The 23,361-nt window shown below is 45.6% G+C and overlaps 1 protein-coding gene across 2 annotated transcripts in view; it reads left to right on the plus strand.

Moving 5' to 3' along the window:
* The first annotated feature begins 2,625 nt into the window (after positions 1–2,625).
* The window catches only part of SLC44A2 (solute carrier family 44 member 2 (CTL2 blood group)), a 91,563-nt gene continuing 70,827 nt past the window's right edge, over positions 2,626–23,361 (plus strand). The window contains exon 1 of one of the 2 annotated variants that reach the window (XM_077262020.1): positions 2,626–2,777. In XM_077262020.1, coding sequence (XP_077118135.1) covers positions 2,735–2,777 — 43 coding nt within the window. In that variant the 5' untranslated portion in view covers positions 2,626–2,734. The remainder of the gene's footprint in view (positions 2,778–23,361) is intronic. The other variant, XM_077262022.1, reaches the window with a different exon arrangement.

Consider the following 23,361-nt stretch of genomic DNA (forward strand, 5'->3'; position numbering starts at 1 on the left):
CTCAGCTCCCAGATGGATCCTCCGAGGCCCCCCGCTCAGATGAAGGCGCTCGGCTCCCTGCTCTCCTCCTGGATGGGTCACATCTGACAGCGTGGAACGTACAGGATCACTATCGGGGCAGAGATGGCGGCTGAACGGGAAATTTACATTGCAAGTATCAGCGATTTTATCTGGAGAGATGTGAAACTGCAAACGTGCGAGTCCCATCATCTGACAGGCACAGACATGACAGAAATGGGAAATATGTGACGGAGGCAAGAAGATGAGCGAGAGCGAGAGAGCGGAGTCACGGGGGTCCGAGCGGTCACAGAGAGCATGGAAGACCACGCTGCACGTCACAGAGGACAGAGCTGCCATATACAGATGTGCTCAAAAGTTTACATTCCCCGACAGAATTTTTGCTTTCTTGGCCTTTTTTCAGAGAATATGAATGATAACACCAAAACTTTTTCTCCACTCATGGTTAGTGGTTGGGTGAAGCCATTTATTGTCAAACTACTGTGTTTTCTCTTTTTAAATCATAATGACAACCCAAAACATCCAAATGACCCTGATCAAAAGTTCACATACCCCATTTCTTAATCCCCTGTATTGCCACCGCTAACACCAATGACAGCTTGAAGTCTTTTGTGGTAGTTATGGATGAGGTTCTTTATTTTCTCAGATGGTAAAGCTGCCCACTCTTCTTGGCAAAAAGCCTCCAGTTCCTGTATATTCCTGGGCTGTCTAGCATGAACTGTGCGCATGAGATCTCCCCAGAGTGGCTCAATGATATTGAGGTCAGGAGACTGAGATGGCCACTCCAGAACCTTCACTTTGATCTTCTGTAGCCAATGACAGGTCAACTTGGCCTTGTGTATTGGATCGTTGTCATGTTGAAACGTCCAAGTATGTCCCATGCGCAGCTTCCGGGCTGATGAGGGCAAATTTGCCTCCAGTATTTGCTGATAACGTGCTGCATTCATCTTTCCTTCAACTTTGACCAAGTTTCCTGTGCCTTTATAGCTCACACATCCCCAAAACATCAGCGATCCACCTCCATGCTTTACAGTAGGAATGGTGTTCCTTTCATCATAGGCCTTGTTGACCTCTCTCCAAATGTAACTTTATGATTGTGGCCAAAAAGTTCAATTACCTTGTTCTAGAAGTTTTTGAGGCTTGTCTCTGTGCTGTTTTGCGTATTGTAGGTGAGATACTTTGTGGCATTGGCGCAGTAATGGATTTCTTCTGGCGACTCGACCATGCAGCCCATATTTCTTCAAGTGCCTCCTTATTGTACATCTTGACACAGCCACACCGCTAGTTTTCAGAGAGTCCTGTATTTCAGCTGATGTTATTTGTGGGTTTTTCTTTGTATCCAGAACAATTTTCCTGGCAGTTGTGGACGACATTTTTGTTGGTCTACCTGACCATGGTTTTGTTTTTACAGAGCCCCTGATTTTCCATTTTTTAATGACAGTGTGAACGCTGCTGACTGGCATTATCAACTCTTTGGCTATTCCGATGACTCACAATCCAGAAACGTCAGTGGCTGGATGAAAGATGCAAGAGTCTGTCTGGATCCCAGACTCACTCAGCTTTTACGCACACACAGTGATTACAAGCAAACAGGTCCACGGTGAGGATGTTACCTTTAGTAGCCATTCACACCCATCTGTGTCAATGTCTGTGCATGTTATCAGGCCAAAATCACCAGGGGATGTGAACTTTTGATCAGGATCATTTGGATGTTTTGGGTTGTCATTATGATTTAAAGAGAAAAAACACAGTAGTTTGACGATAAATGGCTTCACCCAAACTCTAACCATGAGTGGAGAAAAAGTTTTGGTGTTATCATTCATATTCTCTGAAAAAAGGCCAAGAAAGCAAAAATTCTAATGGGGTGTGTAAACTTTTGAGCACAACTGTACACTGCTGAGAGGAGCAATGTGACATGGAGTCAGCTCCTCCCACCATAGGCTGACAGTCAGGAGGGAGGAGCCATGTGACATGGAGTCAGCTCCTCCCACCATAGGCTGACAGTCAGGAGGGAGGAGCCATGTGACAGTTCTACGTAGATGGGAGCTTCCCTTTCCCTATGACTATAGGACCCCTGTGTAACCCCATAACCCATATAAAGGGGTTTATAATTTCCCACAATGCCCCTGTAGCTACAATCCCAGCAATAATGGGCGCGGCGCCCTCCGGAGGATCGTGTTATCTCCTACACATCCAGCATTAACTATACATGAGGACATAGCACCTGATCTGTACCTGTAATTCTATACATCCATCTGCCAGCCCTCCCTGTACAGACGTCACCCTGGTATAACGCTGCAATACGTGGGCTTACCATACATAACCAGAAGCACCATACAACATGGACCAAATAACAGCGCCTACCACTGCCCGGCACCCCCTCCACCGGACACCAGGGGGCACTGTGTATCACACAGCTCATCAGCCCTTTACCCAGTGACTGCTGCTCCCTTTAAGAGAGACCTCAGCTAACTGTAAGAAAGTATCAGGATGCCACCAAGTCTCCGCCCCTGCATTCCTATTGGTGGAGGTCTGCAGGGTGTGGTGTCATTGTACAGGGCGTGGGCGTGGCCGGCTGCTGCAGGGCTGACATCTGGAGGAGCAGAACAGAGGGGCTGAGGGGCCGGGAGGAGAGGGCAGGGAGACCGGACACAGAGCGCAGGCGCCGACACACGGGGGGATACAGGAGCTACAGCCAGCACATCAGTGTGCAGATATGGAGGATGACACAGAGAAGACCCCTCCTGACGGAGCTTATGGTGAGAGGCGAATGTTCCCCCAACTACACAGCAGGGATGTAAGGAGCAGTGATAATGATGAGGGTTATACTCCGCATGTCTCCAATTACTCCATATATCCTCCTATATCTCCTCCTATTACTCCATATATCCCCTATATCTCCTCCTATTACTCCATATATCCTCCTATATCTCCTCCTATTACTCCATATATCCCCTATATCTCCTCCTATTACTCCATATATCCCCCTATATCTCCTCCTATTACTCCATATATCCTCCCTATATCTCCTCCTATTACTCCATATATCCCCCTATATCTCCTCCTATTACTCCATATATCCCCCTATATCTCCTCCTATTACTCCATATATCCCCCTATATCTCCTCCTATTACTCCATATATCCCCCTATATCTCCTCCTATTACTCCATATATCCCCCTATATCTCCTCCTATTACTCCATATATCCTCCCTATATCTCCTCCTATTACTCCATATATCCCCCTATATCTCCTCCTATTACTCCATATATCCCCCTATATCTCCTCCTATTACTCCATATATCCTCCCTATATCTCCTCCTATTACTCCATATATCCCCCTATATCTCCTCCTATTACTCCATATATCCCCCTATATCTCCTCCTATTACTCCATATATCCTCCCTATATCTCCTCCTATTACTCCATATATCCTCCTATATCTCCTCCTATTACTCCATTTATCCTCCTATATCTCCTCCTATTACTCCATATATCCTCCTATATCTCCTCCTATTACTCCATATATCCCCTATATCTCCTCCTATTACTCCATATATCCTCCCTATATCTCCTCCTATTACTCCATATATCCCCTATATCTCCTCCTATTACTCCATATATCCTCCTATATCTCCTCCTATTACTCCATATATCCCCCTATATCTCCTCCTATTACTCCATATATCCCCCCTATATCTCCTCCTATTACTCCATATATCCTCCCTATATCTCCTCCTATTACTCCATATATCCCCCCTATATCTCCTCCTATTACTCCATATATCCTCCCTATATCTCCTCCTATTACTCCATATATCCCCCCTATATCTCCTCCTATTACTCCATATATCCTCCCTATATCTCCTCCTATTACTCCATATATCCTCCCTATATCTCCTCCTATTACTCCATATATCCCCCCTATATCTCCTCCTATTACTCCATATATCCCCCCTATATCTCCTCCTATTACTCCATATATCCTCCCTATATCTCCTCCTATTACTCCATATATCCCCCCTATATCTCCTCCTATTACTCCATATATCCTCCCTATATCTCCTCCTATTACTCCATATATCCCCTATATCTCCTCCTATTACTCCATATATCCTCCTATATCTCCTCCTATTACTCCATATATCCCCCTATATCTCCTCCTATTACTCCATATATCCCCCCTATATCTCCTCCTATTACTCCATATATCCTCCCTATATCTCCTCCTATTACCCCATATATCCTCCTATATCTCCTCCTATTACTCCATATATCCCCCCTATATCTCCTCCTATTACTCCATATATCCTCCTATATCTCCCCCTATTACTCCATATATCCTCCTATATCTCCCCCTATTACTCCATATATCCTCCTATATCTCCTCCTATTACTCCATATATCCTCCTATATCTCCTCCTATTACTCCATATATCCTCCCTATATCTCCTCCTATTACTCCATATATCCTCCCTATATCTCCTCCTATTACTCCATATATCCTCCTATATCTCCTCCTATTACTCCATATATCCTCCTATATCTCCTCCTATTACTCCATATATCCCCCTATATCTCCTCCTATTACTCCATATATCCTCCCTATATCTCCTCCTATTACCCCATATATCCTCCTATATCTCCCCCTATTACTCCATATATCCCCCTATATCTTCTCCTATTACTCCATATATCCCCCTATATCTCCTCCTATTACTCCATATATCCCCCTATATCTCCTCCTATTACTCCATATATCCTCCCTATATCTCCTCCTATTACTCCATATATCCTCCTATATCTCCTCCTATTACTCCATATATCCCCCTATATCTCCTCCTATTACTCCATATATCCTCCTATATCTCCTCCTATTACTCCATATATCCCCCTATATCTCCTCCTATTACTCCATATATCCCCCTATATCTCCTCCTATTACTCCATATATCCCCCTATATCTCCTCCTATTACTCAATATATCCTCCCTATATCTCCTCCTATTACTCCATATATCCCCCTATATCTCCTCCTATTACCCCATATATCCTCCTATATCTCCTCCTATTACTCCATATATCCCCCTATATCTCCTCCTATTACTCCATATATCCCCCTATATCTCCTCCTATTACTCCATATATCCTCCCTATATCTCCTCCTATTACTCCATATATCCCCCTATATCTCCTCCTATTACTCCATATATCCTCCCTATATCTCCTCCTATTACTCCATATATCCCCCTATATCTCCTCCTATTACTCCATATATCCTCCCTATATCTCCTCCTATTACTCCATATATCCTCCTATATCTCCTCCTATTACTCCATATATCCTCCCTATATCTCCTCCTATTACTCCATATATCCCCCTATATCTCCTCCTATTACTCCATATATCCTCCCTATATCTCCTCCTATTACTCCATATATCCTCCTATATCTCCTCCTATTACTCCATATCTCCTCCTATATCTCCTCCTATTACTCCATATATCCCCCTATATCTCCTCCTATTACTCCATATATCCCCCTATATCTCCTCCTATTACTCCATATATCCCCCCTATATCTCCTCCTATTACTCCATATATCCTCCTATATCTCCCCCTATTACCCCATATATCCCCCTATATCTCCCCCTATTTCTCCATATATCCTCCCTGTATCTCCTCCTATTACTCCATATATCCCCCTATATCTCCTCCTATTACTCCATATATCCCCCCTATATCTCCTCCTATTACTCCATCTATCCTCCTATATCTCCCCCTATTACTCCATCTATCCCCCTATATCTCCTCCTATTACTCCATATATCCTCCCTATATCTCCCCCTATTACCCCATATATCCCCCTATATCTCCCCCTATTTCTCCATATATCCTCCCTGTATCTCCTCCTATTACTCCATATATCCCCCTATATCTCCTCCTATTACTCCATATATCCCCCCTATATCTCCTCCTATTACTCCATATATCCTCCTATATCTCCCCCTATTACTCCATATATCCCCCTATATCTCCTCCTATTACTCCATATATCCTCCCTATATCTCCCCCTATTACCCCATATATCCCCCTATATCTCCCCCTATTTCTCCATATATCCTCCCTGTATCTCCTCCTATTACTCCATATATCCCCCCTATATCTCCTCCTATTACTCCATATATCCTCCTATATCTCCTCCTATTACTCCGTATATCCTCCCTATATCTCCTCCTATTACCCCATATATCCGCCCTATATCTCCTCCTATTACTCCATATATCCTCCCTATATCTCCTCCTATTACTCCATATATCCTCCCTATATCTCCTCCTATTACTCCATATATCCCCCTATATCTCCTCCTATTACTCCATATATCCTCCCTATATCTCCTCCTATTACTCCATATATCCTCCCTATATCTCCTCCTATTACTCCATATATCCTCCTATATCTCCTCCTATTACTCCATATATCCTCCTATATCTCCCCCTATTACTCCATATATCCCCCTATATCTCCTCCTATTACTCCATCTATCCTCCTATATCTCCTCCTATTACTCCATATATCCCCCTATATCTCCTCCTATTACTCCATGTATCCTCGCTATATATCCTATATCTCCCCCTATTTCTCCATATATCCCCCTATATCTCCTCCTATTACTCCATCTATCCTCCTATATCTCCCCCTATTTCTCCATATATCCCCCTATATCTCCTCCTATTTCTCCATATATCCCCCCTATATCTCCTCCTATTACTCCATATATCCCCCCTATATCTCCTCCTATTACTCCATATATCCTCCCTATATCTCCTCCTATTACTCCATATATCCTCCTATATCTCCTCCTATTACTCCATATATCCTCCTATATCTCCTCCTATTACCCCATATATCCTCCTATATCTCCCCCTATTTCTCCATATATCCCCCTATATCTCCTCCTATTACCCCATATATCCTCCCTATATCTCCTCCTATTACTCCATATATCCTCCTATATCTCCTCCTATTACTCCATATATCCTCCTATATCTCCCCCTATTACTCCATATATCCTCCTATATCTCCCCCTATTACTCCATATATCCCCCTATATCTCCCCCTATTACCCCATATATCCTCCCTATATCTCCTCCTATTACTCCATATATCCTCCTATATCTCCTCCTATTACTCCATATATCCTCCTATATCTCCCCCTATTACTCCATATATCCTCCTATATCTCCTCCTATTACTCCATATATCCTCCTATATCTCCTCCTATTACCCCATATATCCGCCCTATATCTCCTCCTATTACTCCATATATCCTCCTATATCTCCTCCTATTACCCCATATATCCGCCCTATATCTCCTCCTATTACTCCATATATCTCCCTATATCTCCTCCTATTACTCCATATATCCCCCTATATCTCCTCCTATTACTCCATATATCCTCCTATATCTCCTCCTATTACCCCATATATCCGCCCTATATCTCCTCCTATTACTCCATATATCTCCCTATATCTCCTCCTATTACCCCATATATCCGCCCTATATCTCCTCCTATTACTCCATATATCTCCCTATATCTCCTCCTATTACTCCATATATCCTCCCTATATCTCCTCCTATTACTCCATATATCCTCCCTATATCTCCTCCTATTACTCCATATATCCCCCTATATCTCCTCCTATTACTCCATATATCCTCCTATATCTCCTCCTATTACTCCATATATCCTCCTATATCTCCTCCTATTACTCCATATATCCTCCTATATCTTCTCCTATTACTCCATATATCCTCCCTATATCTCCCCCTATTTCTCCATATATCCTCCCTATATCTCCTCCTATTACTCCATATATCCTCCCTATATCTCCCCCTATTTCTCCAAATATCCCCCTATATCTCCTCCTATTATTCCATATATCCTCCCTATATCTCCTCCTATTACTCCATATATCCTCCCTATATCTCCTCCTATTACTCCATATATCCCCCTATATCTCCTCCTATTACTCCATATATCCTCCTATATCTCCTCCTATTACTCCATATATCCTCCCTATATCTCCCCCTATTTCTCCATATATCCTCCCTATATCTCCTCCTATTATTCCATATATCCTCCCTATATCTCCCCCTATTTCTCCAAATATCCCCCTATATCTCCTCCTATTACTCCATATATCCCCCTATATCTCCTCCTATTACTCCATATATCCTCCTATATCTCCCCCTATTACTCCATATATCCTCCTATATCTCCTCCTATTACTCCATATATCCCCCTATATCTCCTCCTATTACTCCATATATCCTCCCTATATCTCCTCCTATTACTCCATATATCCCCCTATATCTCCTCCTATTACTCCATATATCCTCCTATATCTCCTCCTATTACTCCATATATCCTCCTATATCTCCTCCTATTACTCCATATATCCTCCCTATATCTCCTCCTATTACTCCATATATCCTCCCTATATCTCCCCCTATTTCTCCAAATATCCCCTCTATATGTCCTTTATTACTACATACTGTATCCACTGCCTATTACCCAGTCTTGAGTTGTTTTTCAGATTTCCTTATCACCTGTTGATGTTTTGCTTCTTTCACCTTTTCCTCCTCTTCTCTCCACTTCCACTTCTCACATCAGTGTGGTCATTTGTGCTTCAAACCTAGGCCCCTATACATATTGGAGAAATGTCAGCCATACCTACTGATTTCAGGTGAAGACGGATTGTACATGTTGAATTTCAACTCTGCCCCTTTCATACCTAGGGAATATAGGCTGACGTTAGAGTTATCGGGCAACAGCCTTTTCCCATTGAGAACAGTTATCGACCAAGCGAGTGTTCGGAAGCTATTGTGGATGTCTGGGAAACTCCACAACTATCTTCATTTGACCAAGGTTCCTATTGTTAGTTTTGACACCATTATTCAAGTCCTCACTTACTCCTCACTTTACAACACTGACTTCTTCAGGGCAACCTTTTCTAAATCTTTGATCCTTGTTCTTCAGGCTATGGCCTTGAAAATTGAAATGAAGTGCTGCCTTATGGTGATGGCTCATGACCCACATGTCCCTACAATCCTTAATGGTTCGTCCTATAGTAGTTCTGATGTCTCTATCATTAGCCATTGATGTCCATAGTTGTGGGTTCACCCACCCAATATCTACTCTCGATGAGGTCAATGAAGTCTTCGAAGGGAATGTTTCCCAAGTTGGTTGTCTACATCTACAGGGTCCTGCAATATATGTGCAGAGATAACATGAGAAAAGGGAACTTGAGGGTATGACTCATGGTGACTGGTTATCATTACTCGAAAATCATGTACTATTTCCTCAGTCTTCTCTCATAATATGACAAATAACACACAAAACATTGTGATATATAGGGCCCACGCACTATTAGTCTCACCCACTATGAAAGATAAAGTAGAGATCAAAATCTGTTGATCCCACAGTCTACAGGGACATCATCTGTCAGTCTCACACTATATTTGTCCAGAGTTGTGGGCCCATTCAACTGTTATCTGTAGGTCTTACACAATAGATGTCCAGAGTTGTGGGCCTGTAGGGAAATGTCATCTGCATGTCTGTAGGTCTCGCACCATAGTCGTGAGTTGGGGGCCCATATGGGCCAACATCTGAAGTTCTCACACGATAGATGTCCAGAGTTGTGAGTTGAAGGCCCATAAGGTCCAACATCTGTAGGTCTCACACGATAGATGTCCAGAGTTGTGAGTTGAAGGCCCATACGGTCCAACATCTAAAGGTCTCACACTCTAGATGTCCAGAGTTGTGAGTTGAGGATCTATACGGTCCAACATCTGTAGGTCTCACACGATAGGTGTCCAGAGTTGTGAGTTGAAGGCCCATATGGTCCAACATCTGTAGGTCTCACACTCAAGATGTCCAGAGTTGTGAGTTGAGGATCCATACAGTCCAACATCTGAAGGTCTCACACTCGAGATGTCCAGAGTTGTGAGTTGAGGATCCATACGGTCCAACATCTGAAGGTCTCACACTATAGATGTCCAGAGTTGGGGGCCCTTTACGGTTCAACTTCTGTAAGTCTCACACTATAGATGTCCAGGGTTGTGAGTTGAGGGCCCATACGGTCCAACATGTGTAATAAACATAAGCAATGCATAATAAATAAATAATAGGTCTCGCACTATAGATGTCCAGAGTTGTGGTTTTTGGGCTCTTACGGTCCATCATCTGTTGGTGTCATATTATAGATGTCCAGAATTGTGGGCCTGTACTGGCATGTCATCTGTAGGTCTCACACTATACATGTCCAGAATTGTGGGTTGTGGGTCTATCCAGGCTGTCATCTGTAGGTCTCTCAATACAGATGTGCAGATTTGTGAGTAGTGGGCTAATATGACCCACCATCTGTAGGACTCAAACAATAGTGTTCAGAGTTGTGGGCCTGAAGGGGCATGTTATCTGTATATCTGTAGGTCTCACACTACAAATGTCCAGAATTCGAGGTTGTAGGCCCATAGGGCCTGTCATCTATTGGTCTCACAACATAGATGTTCAGTGTTTAGGTTGAGGGCCCTTACAGTCCGTCATCTGTAAGTCTCATGCAGTCTCACACTATAGATGTCCTATGTTGTGGGCCCGTATTGGCATGTCATCTATATGTCTGAAGGTCTCACACTATATATGTCCAGATTTGTGGGTTATTGGCCCATACAGGCTGTCATCTGTAGTTCTCACAGCCTTGAACCTGAAGGTCTCTGTGCTACTATGATATCCCGGGGATATATAGAATTCTCTGTTATTTACCAATATTGGGATCTATACATCACTTTCCATGATGTACATAACCTAAAGGAACATCTGGGAATATATTAGATATGTCGCATTCCCAAATACTTCTCCACCCATATCTGTTACACCGTAGTCTATGTTCCTCTGCAATGCAAGGGCTCGATGCCCATATGGTCCTGGCTTCCGTGCCCATATGTCGGTGATGTATTGATAAAGTATAGTCATCCCATTTTCGAAAACCACAGATAAGGCGACATTAGGGCTAGACGTTCCTCAATACTACTCCCACCCTTACAGCTTGTTTGTTCGTCGTTCTGCTGGTTACGAGTGCAGTAGTGGCAGGATATGGGTTAGCACCTCTGCTTGGCACAGTATGTACATCGATGATGTCATTCTTCTTACAGGAGCCTCGGGTCGGCGAGATTGTGCTGCCACATAGTGGACACAGCGGGTAGAGTGCCACTTCGGCTGTAGTACTTCGGCTGTAGTAGGAGCAAAGTCATCAGTGGATTTTTGATCGATACATGGGGTCAACTAACCCAAACATGATGTTCTTCTCAGCTATTCTTCCCAACCCCCCGCAATAAGTTCGGCCACGCAAGAGAAGCGAATTAAGTCACTGACTCACAGTTGCCTATTTCAACATGAACAAAAGGATCGGAAGTCGAAATTTACAGATGTCTCATCCTTCGTTCTCCTCGACGTTATCAGCCTTAAAGGGGTATTCCGATCTCCGATCATTGCACAATACGATAGCGGTGGGTGTTAGATTGCTCTGCGGTGCCGCACGGGCCGCTCTTTCTGACCGCTGTTCCTGACCCTGACTACCTTTACTTATAATCGCTCTCTTGGAGAGATACTTGTTAAAATCGGGGGGTCTCCTGAGTGCCAAACATGGTCACATCTCCCCGTTCCTGCACAGCGGGGAGCCGCCATAGATATCACCCACCATCATGGCGTCCGCAATGGCCCTGGTGTCACAACGTTGTCTCAGGTGGCATCCTGGAGTGAAGAAGAGGCCAGGAACGAGGCCAGGCTAGATTCTGAACGACTGGTCAGGGGTCTGTAGCTAGAGAACTTTTTCGGGTACGGGAACTGACGCTCTGCTGTGAAGGTGGGAATCGACCCTCTACACGAGGTTTTAGATCAGTTCCCATGAGAGCCAGGAGACTACAGAGTTTTCCATCGATGCTCGCCTACTTAGCCCCATACCGTCAGACTACACATTGTTGATTTGTAGTCTGTTGCTATAGAGACAGGTCATTGTGTATAGGAGCTGTAGAGAAAAAAAGTAATTTTTAAACCATACCAATTGTTTATTTGCTTCTTTTTGCATAACATTAAAACCTTATCTGGTTGTGAAGGTGTATGAAGCCTTTAATACTCAAAAAGGGTTTACAGAGGATTGGAAAAACATGCTTTCCTCTAGAAACAGCGCCTCCCCTGTTTAGAGGTTTTGTCCGGTATTACAACAAAGTTAAACTTTATACTTTTTACTTTTGCTCGTCACAATTGTCGCCCACTCGTTGGCCAGCACTTAAAAGAGTTAAACGTGGGTCTTTATGATTTATGTAGAGCTTAAAAGGAGAAAACAGCGGGTGGGACAATTTTCCTGTTTCCTTTCAGGAGAAAACTAAACCTTAGGAGGACGGCAGAGACTGATCTCGTTCATTCTGTAGGAAACAGATGTCAGCAGATTAAGTTCTAGAATGAAAAAAAAAAAAACATTTCCTGTCTGAGCGGAATCTTGTGTCGTCTGAGACGGTTTCAGATCACCTACCTGCCCACAGATCTAAACTGCCAGAGACGTCAACTCCTGGGCCCTAATGCAAAATCTGTGTCACCTACTGTGTGTCTTTTATTTTTTTGTATCTGCCATATATCTGCCTATCATTCTGACTGGACTTCTGCTTCCTTTGCCATAGGCTCCATCATGCTATTTAAAGGGGTGTTCCACTAAAAGGGATCTTAAATTGCAATGCTTCAAATGGGAGGAACCTGGTAGAAAGTGTTCAGTTTTCCTGCAGCGCCTCCATAGGGAAAATGAAGTATTGCATGGCGCCATGAGAACGACAGGCAGGAAAATGCTGGGTCCTCCAGAGGCTCCTCGATGGCTGCATTTCTTATGATCAGTAGATTGTGAGCCCTCGCGTCCATGGAATTGATGATGCTATAATAATAATAATTAGTGACTCCAGCTGAACCACATAGTGTGTTGGAGTCTGTGGTAATCTGAAATCCACATCCTGTAATATCAGGAGGGTCAGGCTCCCCCCACCATGCTTTATACTGCAGCTCTGCTTGTTCAGGCTAGGTCAGCTCCCCCCAATGGAGAGCGGCCGTACAGAACGTGCAGTGGGCAATATTCTGTGTATGTGACACATACATACAGCTATAGCTAGTCATGGTGGAATAAGACGGAGCCTGGGGGTGAGGAAATGTGACGATACCACGGGAGGGGGACGGGTGTGGGTGAGAATAAAGGCAGGGTGGGGCCACGGAGTAATATATATATACAGTGTGTATATATATATATATATATATATATATATATATATATATATATATATATATATATATATATATATATATATATATATATATATATATATATCTCTAATATATAATTGCCTAGAATACTACTTCCTGCAATTTGTGCCAACTTCCGTGGCTTTGTCCGGAGCTAATGTCCGGAGCTAAGTGACGTCACCAGTGTCCTACACCCAGGCAGAGCACAGGGGCCCCAGGCAGCATATGGGGCCCCAGGCAGAGCACAATGGTCCCAGGCAGAGCACAGGGGCCCCAGGCAGCCTATGGGGCCCCAGGCAGAGCACAGTGGCCCCAGGCAGAGCACAGGGGCCCCAGGCAGCATATGGGGCCCCAGGCAGAGCACAGGGGCCCCAGGCAGCATATGGGGCCCCAGGCAGAGCACAGTGGCCCCAGGCACAGCACAGGGGCCCCAGGCAGAACATGGGGCCCCAGGCAGAGCACAGGGGCCCCAGGCAGAGCACAGGGGCCCCAGGCAGCATATGGGGCCCCAGGCAGAGCACAGGGGCCCCAGGCAGCATATGGGGCCCCAGGCAGAGCACAGTGGCCCCAGGCAGCATATGGGGCCCCAGGCAGAGCACAGTGGCCCCAGGCAGAGCACAGGGGCCCCAGGCAGCATATGGGGCCCCAGGCAGAGCACAGTGGTCCCAGGCAGAGCACAGGGGCCCCAGGCAGCTTATGGGGCCCCAGGCAGAGCACAGTGGCCCCAGGCAGAACATGGGGCCCCAGGCAGAACATGGGGCCCCAGGCAGAGCACAGGGGCCCCAGGCAGAACATGGGGCCCCAGGCAGAGCACAGGGGCCCCAGGCAGAGCACAGGGGCCCCAGGCAGCATATGGGGCCCCAGGCAGAGCACAGGGGCCCCAGGCAGCATATGGGGCCCCAGGCAGAGCACAGGGGCCCCAGGCAGCATATGGGGCCCCAGGCAGAGCACAGTGGCCCCAGGCAGAGCACACACCAAATCGGAGGCCGAGGGGCCCCGCCAACCAAATCGGAGGCCGAGGGGCCCCGCCAACCAAATCGGAGGCCGAGGAGCCCTGCCCACCAAATCGAAGGCCGAGCGGCCCCGCCCACCAAAGCGGAGGCCGAGGGGCCCGGCCCCGCCCACCAAAGCGGAGGCCGAGGGTCCCCGCCCACCACATCGGAGGCCGAGGGGCCCCGCCCACCAAATCGGAGGCCGAGGGTCCCCGCCCACCAAATCGGAGGCCGAGGGTCCCCGCCCACCAAATCGGAGGCCGAGGGGCCCCGCCTACCAAATCGGAGGCCGGGGGTCCCCGCCCTCCAAATCGGAGGCCGAGGGGCCCCGCCCACCACATCGGAGCCCGAGGGTCCCCGCCCACCAAATCGGAGGCCGAGGGTCCCCGCCCACCAAATCGGAGGCCGAGGGGCCCCGCCCACCAAATCGGAGGCCGAGGGGCCCCGCCCACCAAATCGGAGGCCGAGGGGCCCCGCCCACCAAATCGGAGGCCGAGGGTCCCCACCCTCCAAATCGGAGGATAAGGGGCCCCGCCTACCAAATCGGAGGCCGAAGGGCCCCACCAACCAAATCGGAGGCCGAGGAGCCCCGCCCACCAAATCGAAGGCCGAGCGGCCCCGCCCACCAAAGCGGAGGCAGAGGGACCCCGCCCACCAAATCGGAGGCCGTGGGGCCCCGCCAACCAAATCGGAGGCCGAGGGTCCCCGCCCACCAAATTATTCTTACATTTGAATAAAGTATATATGGATTCTAGACTCCCGATTCTTTAGAATCGGGCTGCCATCTAGTATATATATAATACAGGTCCTTCTCAAAAAATTAGCATATAGTGTTAAATTTCATTATTTACCATAATGTAATGATTACAATTAAACTTTCATATATTATAGATTCATTATCCACCAACTGAAATTTGTCAGGTCTTTTATTGTTTTAATACTGATGATTTTGGCCTACAACTCCTGATAACCCAAAAAACCTGTCTCAATAAATTAGCATATCAAGAAAAGGTTGTCTAAACGACCTATTACCCTAATCTTCTGAATCAACTAATTAACTCTAAACACATGCAAAAGATACCTGAGGCTTTTAAAAACTCCCTGCCTGGTTCATTACTCAAAACCCCCATCATGGGTAAGACTAGCGACCTGACAGATGTCAAGAAGGCCATCATTGACACCCTCAAGCAAGAGGGTAAGACCCAGAAAGAAATTTCTCAACAAATAGGCTGTTCCCAGAGTGCTGTATCAAGGCACCTCAATGGTAAGTCTGTTGGAAGGAAACAATGTGGCAGAAAACGCTGTACAACGAAAAGAGGTGACCGGACCCTGAGGAAGATTGTGGAGAAGGACCGATTCCAGACCTTGGGGAACCTGAGGAAGCAGTGGACTGAGTCTGGTGTGGAAACATCCAGAGCCACCGTGCACAGGCGTGTGCAGGAAATGGGCTACAGGTGCCGCATTCCCCAGGTAAAGCCACTTTTGAACCATAAACAGCGGCAGAAGCGCCTGACCTGGGCTACAGAGAAGCAGCACTGGACTGTTGCTAAGTGGTCCCAAGTACTTTTTTCTGATGAAAGCAAATTTTGCATGTCATTCGGAAATCAAGGTGCCAGAGTCTGGAGGAAGACTGGGGAGAAGGAAATGCCAAAATGCCTGAAGTCCAGTGTCAAGTACCCAGTCAGTGATGGTGTGGGGTGCCATGTCAGCTGCTGGTGTTGGTCCACTGTGTTTCATCAAGGGCAGGGTCAATGCAGCTAGCTATCAGGAGATTTTGGAGCACTTCATGCTTCCATCGGCTGAAATGCTTTATGGAGATGAAGATTTCATTTTTCAGCACGACCTGGCACCTGCTCACAGTGCCAAAACCACTGGTAAATGGTTTACTGACCATGGTATTACTGTGCTCAATTGGCCTGCCAACTCTCCTGACCTGAACCCCATAGAGAATCTGTGGGATATTGTGAAGAGAAAGTTGAGAGACGCAAGACCCAACACTCTGGATGAGCTTAAGGCCGCTATTGAAGCATCCTGGGCCTCCATAACATCTCAGCAGTGTCACAGGCTGATTGCCTCCATGCCACGCCGCATTGAAGCAGTCATTTCTGCCAAAGGATTCCCGACCAAGTATTGAGTGCATAACTGAACATTATTATTTGATGGTTTTTTTGTTTGTTATTAAAAAACACTTTTATTTGATTGGACGGGTGAAATATGCTAATTTATTGAGACAGGTTTTTTGGGTTATCAGGAGTTGTAGGCCAAAATCATCAGTATTAAAACAATAAAAGACCTGACAAATTTCAGTTGGTGGATAATGAATCTATAATATATGAAAGTTTAATTGTAATCATTACATTATGGTAAATAATGAAATTTAACACTATATGCTAATTTTTTGAGAAGGACCTGTATATATATATATATATAGTATTACCTCCATTTACTGTATTGTGCTGTCTTTTCTACATTCTACTGTGTGATACTCTCTGCTGAGCTGCGTATCTAAGCCTGTTATGTGTGATACTCTCTGCTGACATGTGTATCTAAGCCTGTTATGTGTGATACTGCCTGCTGAGCTGTGTATCTAAGCCTGTTATGTGTGATACTGCCTGCTGAGCTGTGTATCTAAGCCTGTTATGTGTGATACTGCCTGCTGAGCTGTGTATCTAAGCCTGTTATGTGTGATACTCTCTGCTGAGCTGTGTATCTAAGCGTGTTGTGTGATACTCTCTGCTGAGCTGTGTATCTAAGCCTGTTATGTGTGATACTGCCTGCTGAGCTGTGTATCTAAGCCTGTTATGTGTGATACTGCCTGCTGAGCTGTGTATCTAAGCATGTTATGTGTGATACTGCCTGCTGAGCTGTGTATCTAAGCCTGTTATGTGTGATACTGCCTGCTGAGCTGTGTATCTAAGCCTGTTATGTGTGATACACTCTGCTGAGCTGTGTATCTAATCCTGTTATGTGTGATACTCTCTGCTGAGCTGTGTATCTAAGCCTGTTGTGTGATACTCTCTGCTGAGCTGTGTATCTAAGCCTGTTATGTGTGATACTCTCTGCTGAGCTGTGTATCTAAGCCTGTTATGTGTGATACTGCCTGCTGAGCTGTGTATCTAAGCCTGTTATGTGTGATACTGCCTGCTGAGCTGTGTATCTAAGCCTGTTATGTATGATACTGCCTGCTGAGCTGTGTATCTAAGCCTGTTATGTGTGATACTCTCTGCTGAGCTGTGTATCTAAGCGTGTTATGTGTGATACTCTCTGCTGAGCTGTGTATCTAAGCCTGTTATGTGTGATACTCTCTGCTGAGCTGTGTATCTAAGCCTGTTGTGTGATACTCTCTGCTGAGCTGTGTATCTAAGCCTGTTATGTGTGATACTCTCTGCTGAGCTGTGTATCTAAGCCTGTTATGTGTGATACTGCCTGCTGAGCTGTGTATCTAAGCCTGTTATGTGTGATACTGCCTGCTGAGCTGTGTATCTAAGCCTGTTATGTATGATACTGCCTGCTGAGCTGTGTATCTAAGCCTGTTATGTGTGATACTCTCTGCTGAGCTGTGTATCTAAGCGTGTTATGTGTGATACTCTCTGCTGAGCTGTGTATCTAAGCCTGTTATGTGTGATACTCTCTGCTGAGCTGTGTATCTAAGCGTGTTGTGTGATACTGCCTGCTGAGCTGTGTATCTAAGCCTGTTATGTGTGATACTGCCTGCTGAGCTGTGTATCTAAGCCTGTTATGTGTGATACTGCCTGCTGAGATGTGTATCTAAGCCTGTTATGTGTGATACTGCCTGCTGAGCTGTGTATCTAAGCGTGTTATGTGTGATACTCTCTGCTGAGCTGTGTATCTAAGCGTGTTATGTGTGATACTGCCTGCTGAGCTGTGTATCTAAGCCTGTTATGTGTGATACTCTCTGCTGAGCTGTGTATCTAAGCGTGTTATGTGTGATACTGCCTGCTGAGCTGCGTATCTAAGCCTGTTATGTGTGATACTCTCTGCTGAGCTGTGTATCTAAGCCTGTTATGTGTGATACTGCCTGCTGAGCTGTGTATCTAAGCCTGTTATGTGTGATACACTCTGCTGAGCTGTGTATCTAATCCTGTTATGTGTGATACTGCCTGCTGAGCTGTGTATCTAAGCCTGTTATGTGTGATACTGCCTGCTGAGCTGTGTATCTAAGCTTGTTATGTGTGATACTCTGCTGAGCTGTGTATCTAATCCTGTTATGTGTGATACTGCCTGCTGAGCTGTGTATCTAAGCGTGTTATGTGTGATACTCTCTGCTGAGCTGTGTATCTAAGCCTGTTATGTGTGATACTCTCTGCTGAGCTGTGTATCTAAGCCTGTTATGTGTGATACTCTCTGCTGAGCTGTGTATCTAAGCCTGTTATGTGTGATACTCTCTGCTGAGCTGTGTATCTAAGCCTGTTATGTGTGATACTGCCTGCTGAGCTGTGTATCTAAGCCTGTTGTGTGATACTCTCTGCTGAGCTGTGTATCTAAGCGTGTTATGTGTGATACTGCCTGCTGAGCTGTGTATCTAAGCCTGTTATGTGTGATACTGCCTGCTGAGCTGTGTATCTAAGCCTGTTATGTGTGATACTCTGCTGAGCTGTGTATCTAATCCTGTTATGTGTGATACTCTGCTGAGCTGTGTATCTAAGCCTGTTATGTGTGATACTCTGCTGAGCTGTGTATCTAAGCCTGTTATGTGTGATACTGCCTGCTGAGCTGTGTATCTAAGCCTGTTATGTGTGATACTCTCTGCTGAGCTGTGTATCTAAGCGTGTTATGTGTGATACTGCCTGCTGAGCTGTGTATCTAAGCCTGTTATGTGTGATACTCTCTGCTGAGCTGTATATCTAAGCCTGTTATGTGTGATACTCTCTGCTGACATGTGTATCTAAGCCTGTTATGTGTGATACTCTCTGCTGAGCTGTGTATCTAAGCCTGTTATGTGTGATACTCTCTGCTGAGCTGTGTATCTAAGCCTTTCCTGTGTTACTGTTTTCTCAGCTATGTATCCTGTTTGCTGAGCTGTGTATCTAAGCCTGTTATGTGTGATACTCTCTGCTGAGCTGTGTATCTAAGCCTTTCCTGTGTTACTGTTTTCTCAGCTATGTATCCTGTTTGCTGAGCTGTGTATCTAAGCCTGTTATGTGTGATACTCTCTGCTGAGCTGTGTATCTAAGCCTGTTATGTGTGATACTCTCTGCTGACATGTGTATCTAAGCCTGTTATGTGTGATACTCTCTGCTGAGCTGTGTATCTAAGCCTGTTATGTGTGATACTCTCTGCTGAGCTGTGTATCTAAGCCTTTCCTGTGTTACTGTTTTCTCAGCTATGTATCCTGTTTGCTGAGCTGTGTATCTAAGCCTGTTATGTGTGATACTCTCTGCTGAGCTGTGTATCTAAGCCTTTCCTGTGTTACTGTTTTCTCAGCTATGTATCCTGTTTGCTGAGCTGTGTATCTAAGCCTGTTATGTGTGATACTCTCTGCTGAGCTGTGTATCTAATCCTGTTATGTGTGATACTGCCTGCTGAGCTGTGTATCTAAGCCTGTTATGTGTGATACTCTCTGCTGAGCTGTGTATCTAAGCGTGTTATGTGTGATACTCTCTGCTGAGCTGTGTATCTAAGCCTGTTATGTGTGATACTCTCTGCTGAGCTGTGTATCTAAGCGTGTTGTGTGATACTGCCTGCTGAGCTGTGTATCTAAGCCTGTTATGTGTGAAACTGCCTGCTGAGCTGTGTATCTAAGCCTGTTATGTGTGATACTGCCTGCTGAGATGTGTATCTAAGCCTGTTATGTGTGATACTGCCTGCTGAGCTGTGTATCTAAGCGTGTTATGTGTGATACTCTCTGCTGAGCTGTGTATCTAAGCGTGTTATGTGTGATACTGCCTGCTGAGCTGTGTATCTAAGCCTGTTATGTGTGATACTCTCTGCTGAGCTGTGTATCTAAGCGTGTTATGTGTGATACTGCCTGCTGAGCTGCGTATCTAAGCCTGTTATGTGTGATACTCTCTGCTGAGCTGTGTATCTAAGCCTGTTATGTGTGATACTGCCTGCTGAGCTGTGTATCTAAGCCTGTTATGTGTGATACACTCTGCTGAGCTGTGTATCTAATCCTGTTATGTGTGATACTGCCTGCTGAGCTGTGTATCTAAGCCTGTTATGTGTGATACTGCCTGCTGAGCTGTGTATCTAAGCCTGTTATGTGTGATACACTCTGCTGAGCTGTGTATCTAATCCTGTTATGTGTGATACTGCCTGCTGAGCTGTGTATCTAAGCGTGTTATGTGTGATACTCTCTGCTGAGCTGTGTATCTAAGCCTGTTATGTGTGATACTCTCTGCTGAGCTGTGTATCTAAGCCTGTTATGTGTGATACTCTCTGCTGAGCTGTGTATCTAAGCCTGTTATGTGTGATACTCTCTGCTGAGCTGTGTATCTAAGCCTGTTATGTGTGATACTGCCTGCTGAGCTGTGTATCTAAGCCTGTTGTGTGATACTCTCTGCTGAGCTGTGTATCTAAGCGTGTTATGTGTGATACTGCCTGCTGAGCTGTGTATCTAAGCCTGTTATGTGTGATACTGCCTGCTGAGCTGTGTATCTAAGCCTGTTATGTGTGATACTCTGCTGAGCTGTGTATCTAATCCTGTTATGTGTGATACTCTGCTGAGCTGTGTATCTAAGCCTGTTATGTGTGATACTCTGCTGAGCTGTGTATCTAAGCCTGTTATGTGTGATACTGCCTGCTGAGCTGTGTATCTAAGCCTGTTATGTGTGATACTCTCTGCTGAGCTGTGTATCTAAGCGTGTTATGTGTGATACTGCCTGCTGAGCTGTGTATCTAAGCCTGTTATGTGTGATACTCTCTGCTGAGCTGTGTATCTAAGCCTGTTATGTGTGATACTCTCTGCTGACATGTGTATCTAAGCCTGTTGTGTGATACTCTCTGCTGAGCTGTGTATCTAAGCCTGTTATGTGTGATACTCTCTGCTGAGCTGTGTATCTAAGCCTTTCCTGTGTTACTGTTTTCTCAGCTATGTATCCTGTTTGCTGAGCTGTGTATCTAAGCCTGTTATGTGTGATACTCTCTGCTGAGCTGTGTATCTAAGCCTTTCCTGTGTTACTGTTTTCTCAGCTATGTATCCTGTTTGCTGAGCTGTGTATCTAAGCCTGTTATGTGTGATGTAATCTGCTTCAGCCTGAATTCAGACGTGGGTATATCTCACTTTTCTGACTGCTGCCGGGAACCGCCGCGGGGTCTCCGGGCCCCAAATCTACAGACGCGGCACTAAACCTGCGGCCAGTACTCAGAAAGTGATACATGGGTGTCTGAATTTGGCCTTAACTAATGTATCCAAGCCTTTCCATGTGATACAGTCACTGCTGTGTATCTAATTATCTTACATATATTTCTGACTCCAGGACAATTGTATCTAAGCATTTCTTGTGACATGCCTGCCTATGCAATGTATTCATGTGTGATACAGTCTGCTGAGCACCTGTATCCAAGCTTTCATGATACTGTCTGTGGCGCGCCCGTACCTAAGCCTTTCATGGGTGATTCTGTCTGTTGAGCTGCTGTATTTAAACATGTCATCTGTAGTACTATTTGCTTTGATGCAATATCTAATGTGTGATACAGTCTGCTGAGCAGTGTATCTAAGCCCATATATTGTGTGGTTCCGTCTGCTAAGCAGTGCATCTAAGCCCATATAATGTGTGGTTCCATCTGCTGAGCAGTGTATCTAAGCTAATATGTGTGATACCGTCTGCTGAGCAGTGTAACTATCTAACCTTATGTGTGGTACAGTCTGCTGAGCAGTGTATCTAAGCCCATATATTGTGTGGTTCCATCTGCTGAGCATTGTATCTAAGCCTATCATGTGTGATACAGTCTGCTGAGCAGTGTATCTAAGCCCATATAATGTGTGGTACCGTCTGCTGAGCAGTGTATCTAAGCCCATATATTGTGTGGTACAGTCTGCTGAGCAGTGTATCTAAGCCCATATATTGTGTGGTTCCATCTGCTGAGCAGTGTATCTAAGCCTATCATGTGTGATATAGTCTGCTGAGCAGTGTATCTAAGCCTATATAATGTGTGGTACAGTCTGCTGATCAGTGTATCTAAGCCCATGTACTGTGTGGTTCCATTTGCTGAGCAGTGTATCTAAGCTCATATAATGTATGGTACCGTCTGCTGAACAGTGTATCTAAGCCCATATATTATGTGGTACCATCTGCTGAGCAGTGCATCTAAGCCTATATAATGTGTGGTTCCGTCTGCTGAGCAGTGTATCTAAGCCTATCATGTGTGGTACAGTCTGCTGATCTGCTGTATCTAAGTCTATCGTGTGTCGTACAGAGTGCTGATCCGCTGTATCTAAGCCTATCGTGTGTGGTACAGACTGCTGATCCGCTGTATCTAAGCCTATCATGTGTGGTACAGACTGCTAATCTGATGTATCTAAGCTTATCATGTGTGGTACAGTTTTCTGATCTCCTGTATCTAAGCCTATAATGTGTGATACAGTCTGCTGATCCGCTGTATCTAAGCCTATCATGTGTGGTACAGTCTGCTGATCCGCTGTGTCTGATCCGCCCATGTCCACAGTGTAGATGGCGGTCTCCCCTCAGTGTCACTGCTCCATGTCCACAGTGTAGATGGCGGTCTCCCCTCACTGTCACTGCCCCATGTCCACAGTGTAGATGGCGGTCTCCCCTCACTGTCCCATGTCCACAGTGTAGATGGCGGTCTCCCCTCACTGTCCCATGTCCACAGTGTAGATGGCGGTCTCCCCTCACTGTCCCATGTCCACAGTGTAGATGGCGGTCTCCCCTCACTGTCACTGCCCCATGTCCACAGTGTAGATGGCGGTCTCCCCTCACTGTCCCATGTCCACAGTGTAGATGGCGGTCTCCCCTCAGTGTCACTGCTCCATGTCCACAGTGTAGATGGCGGTCTCCCCTCACTGTCACTGCCCCATGTCCACAGTGT

This window comes from Ranitomeya variabilis, chromosome 5 (genome assembly GCF_051348905.1).
Source record: "Ranitomeya variabilis isolate aRanVar5 chromosome 5, aRanVar5.hap1, whole genome shotgun sequence".
In the NCBI taxonomy this organism is placed as follows: Eukaryota; Metazoa; Chordata; class Amphibia; order Anura; family Dendrobatidae; genus Ranitomeya; species Ranitomeya variabilis.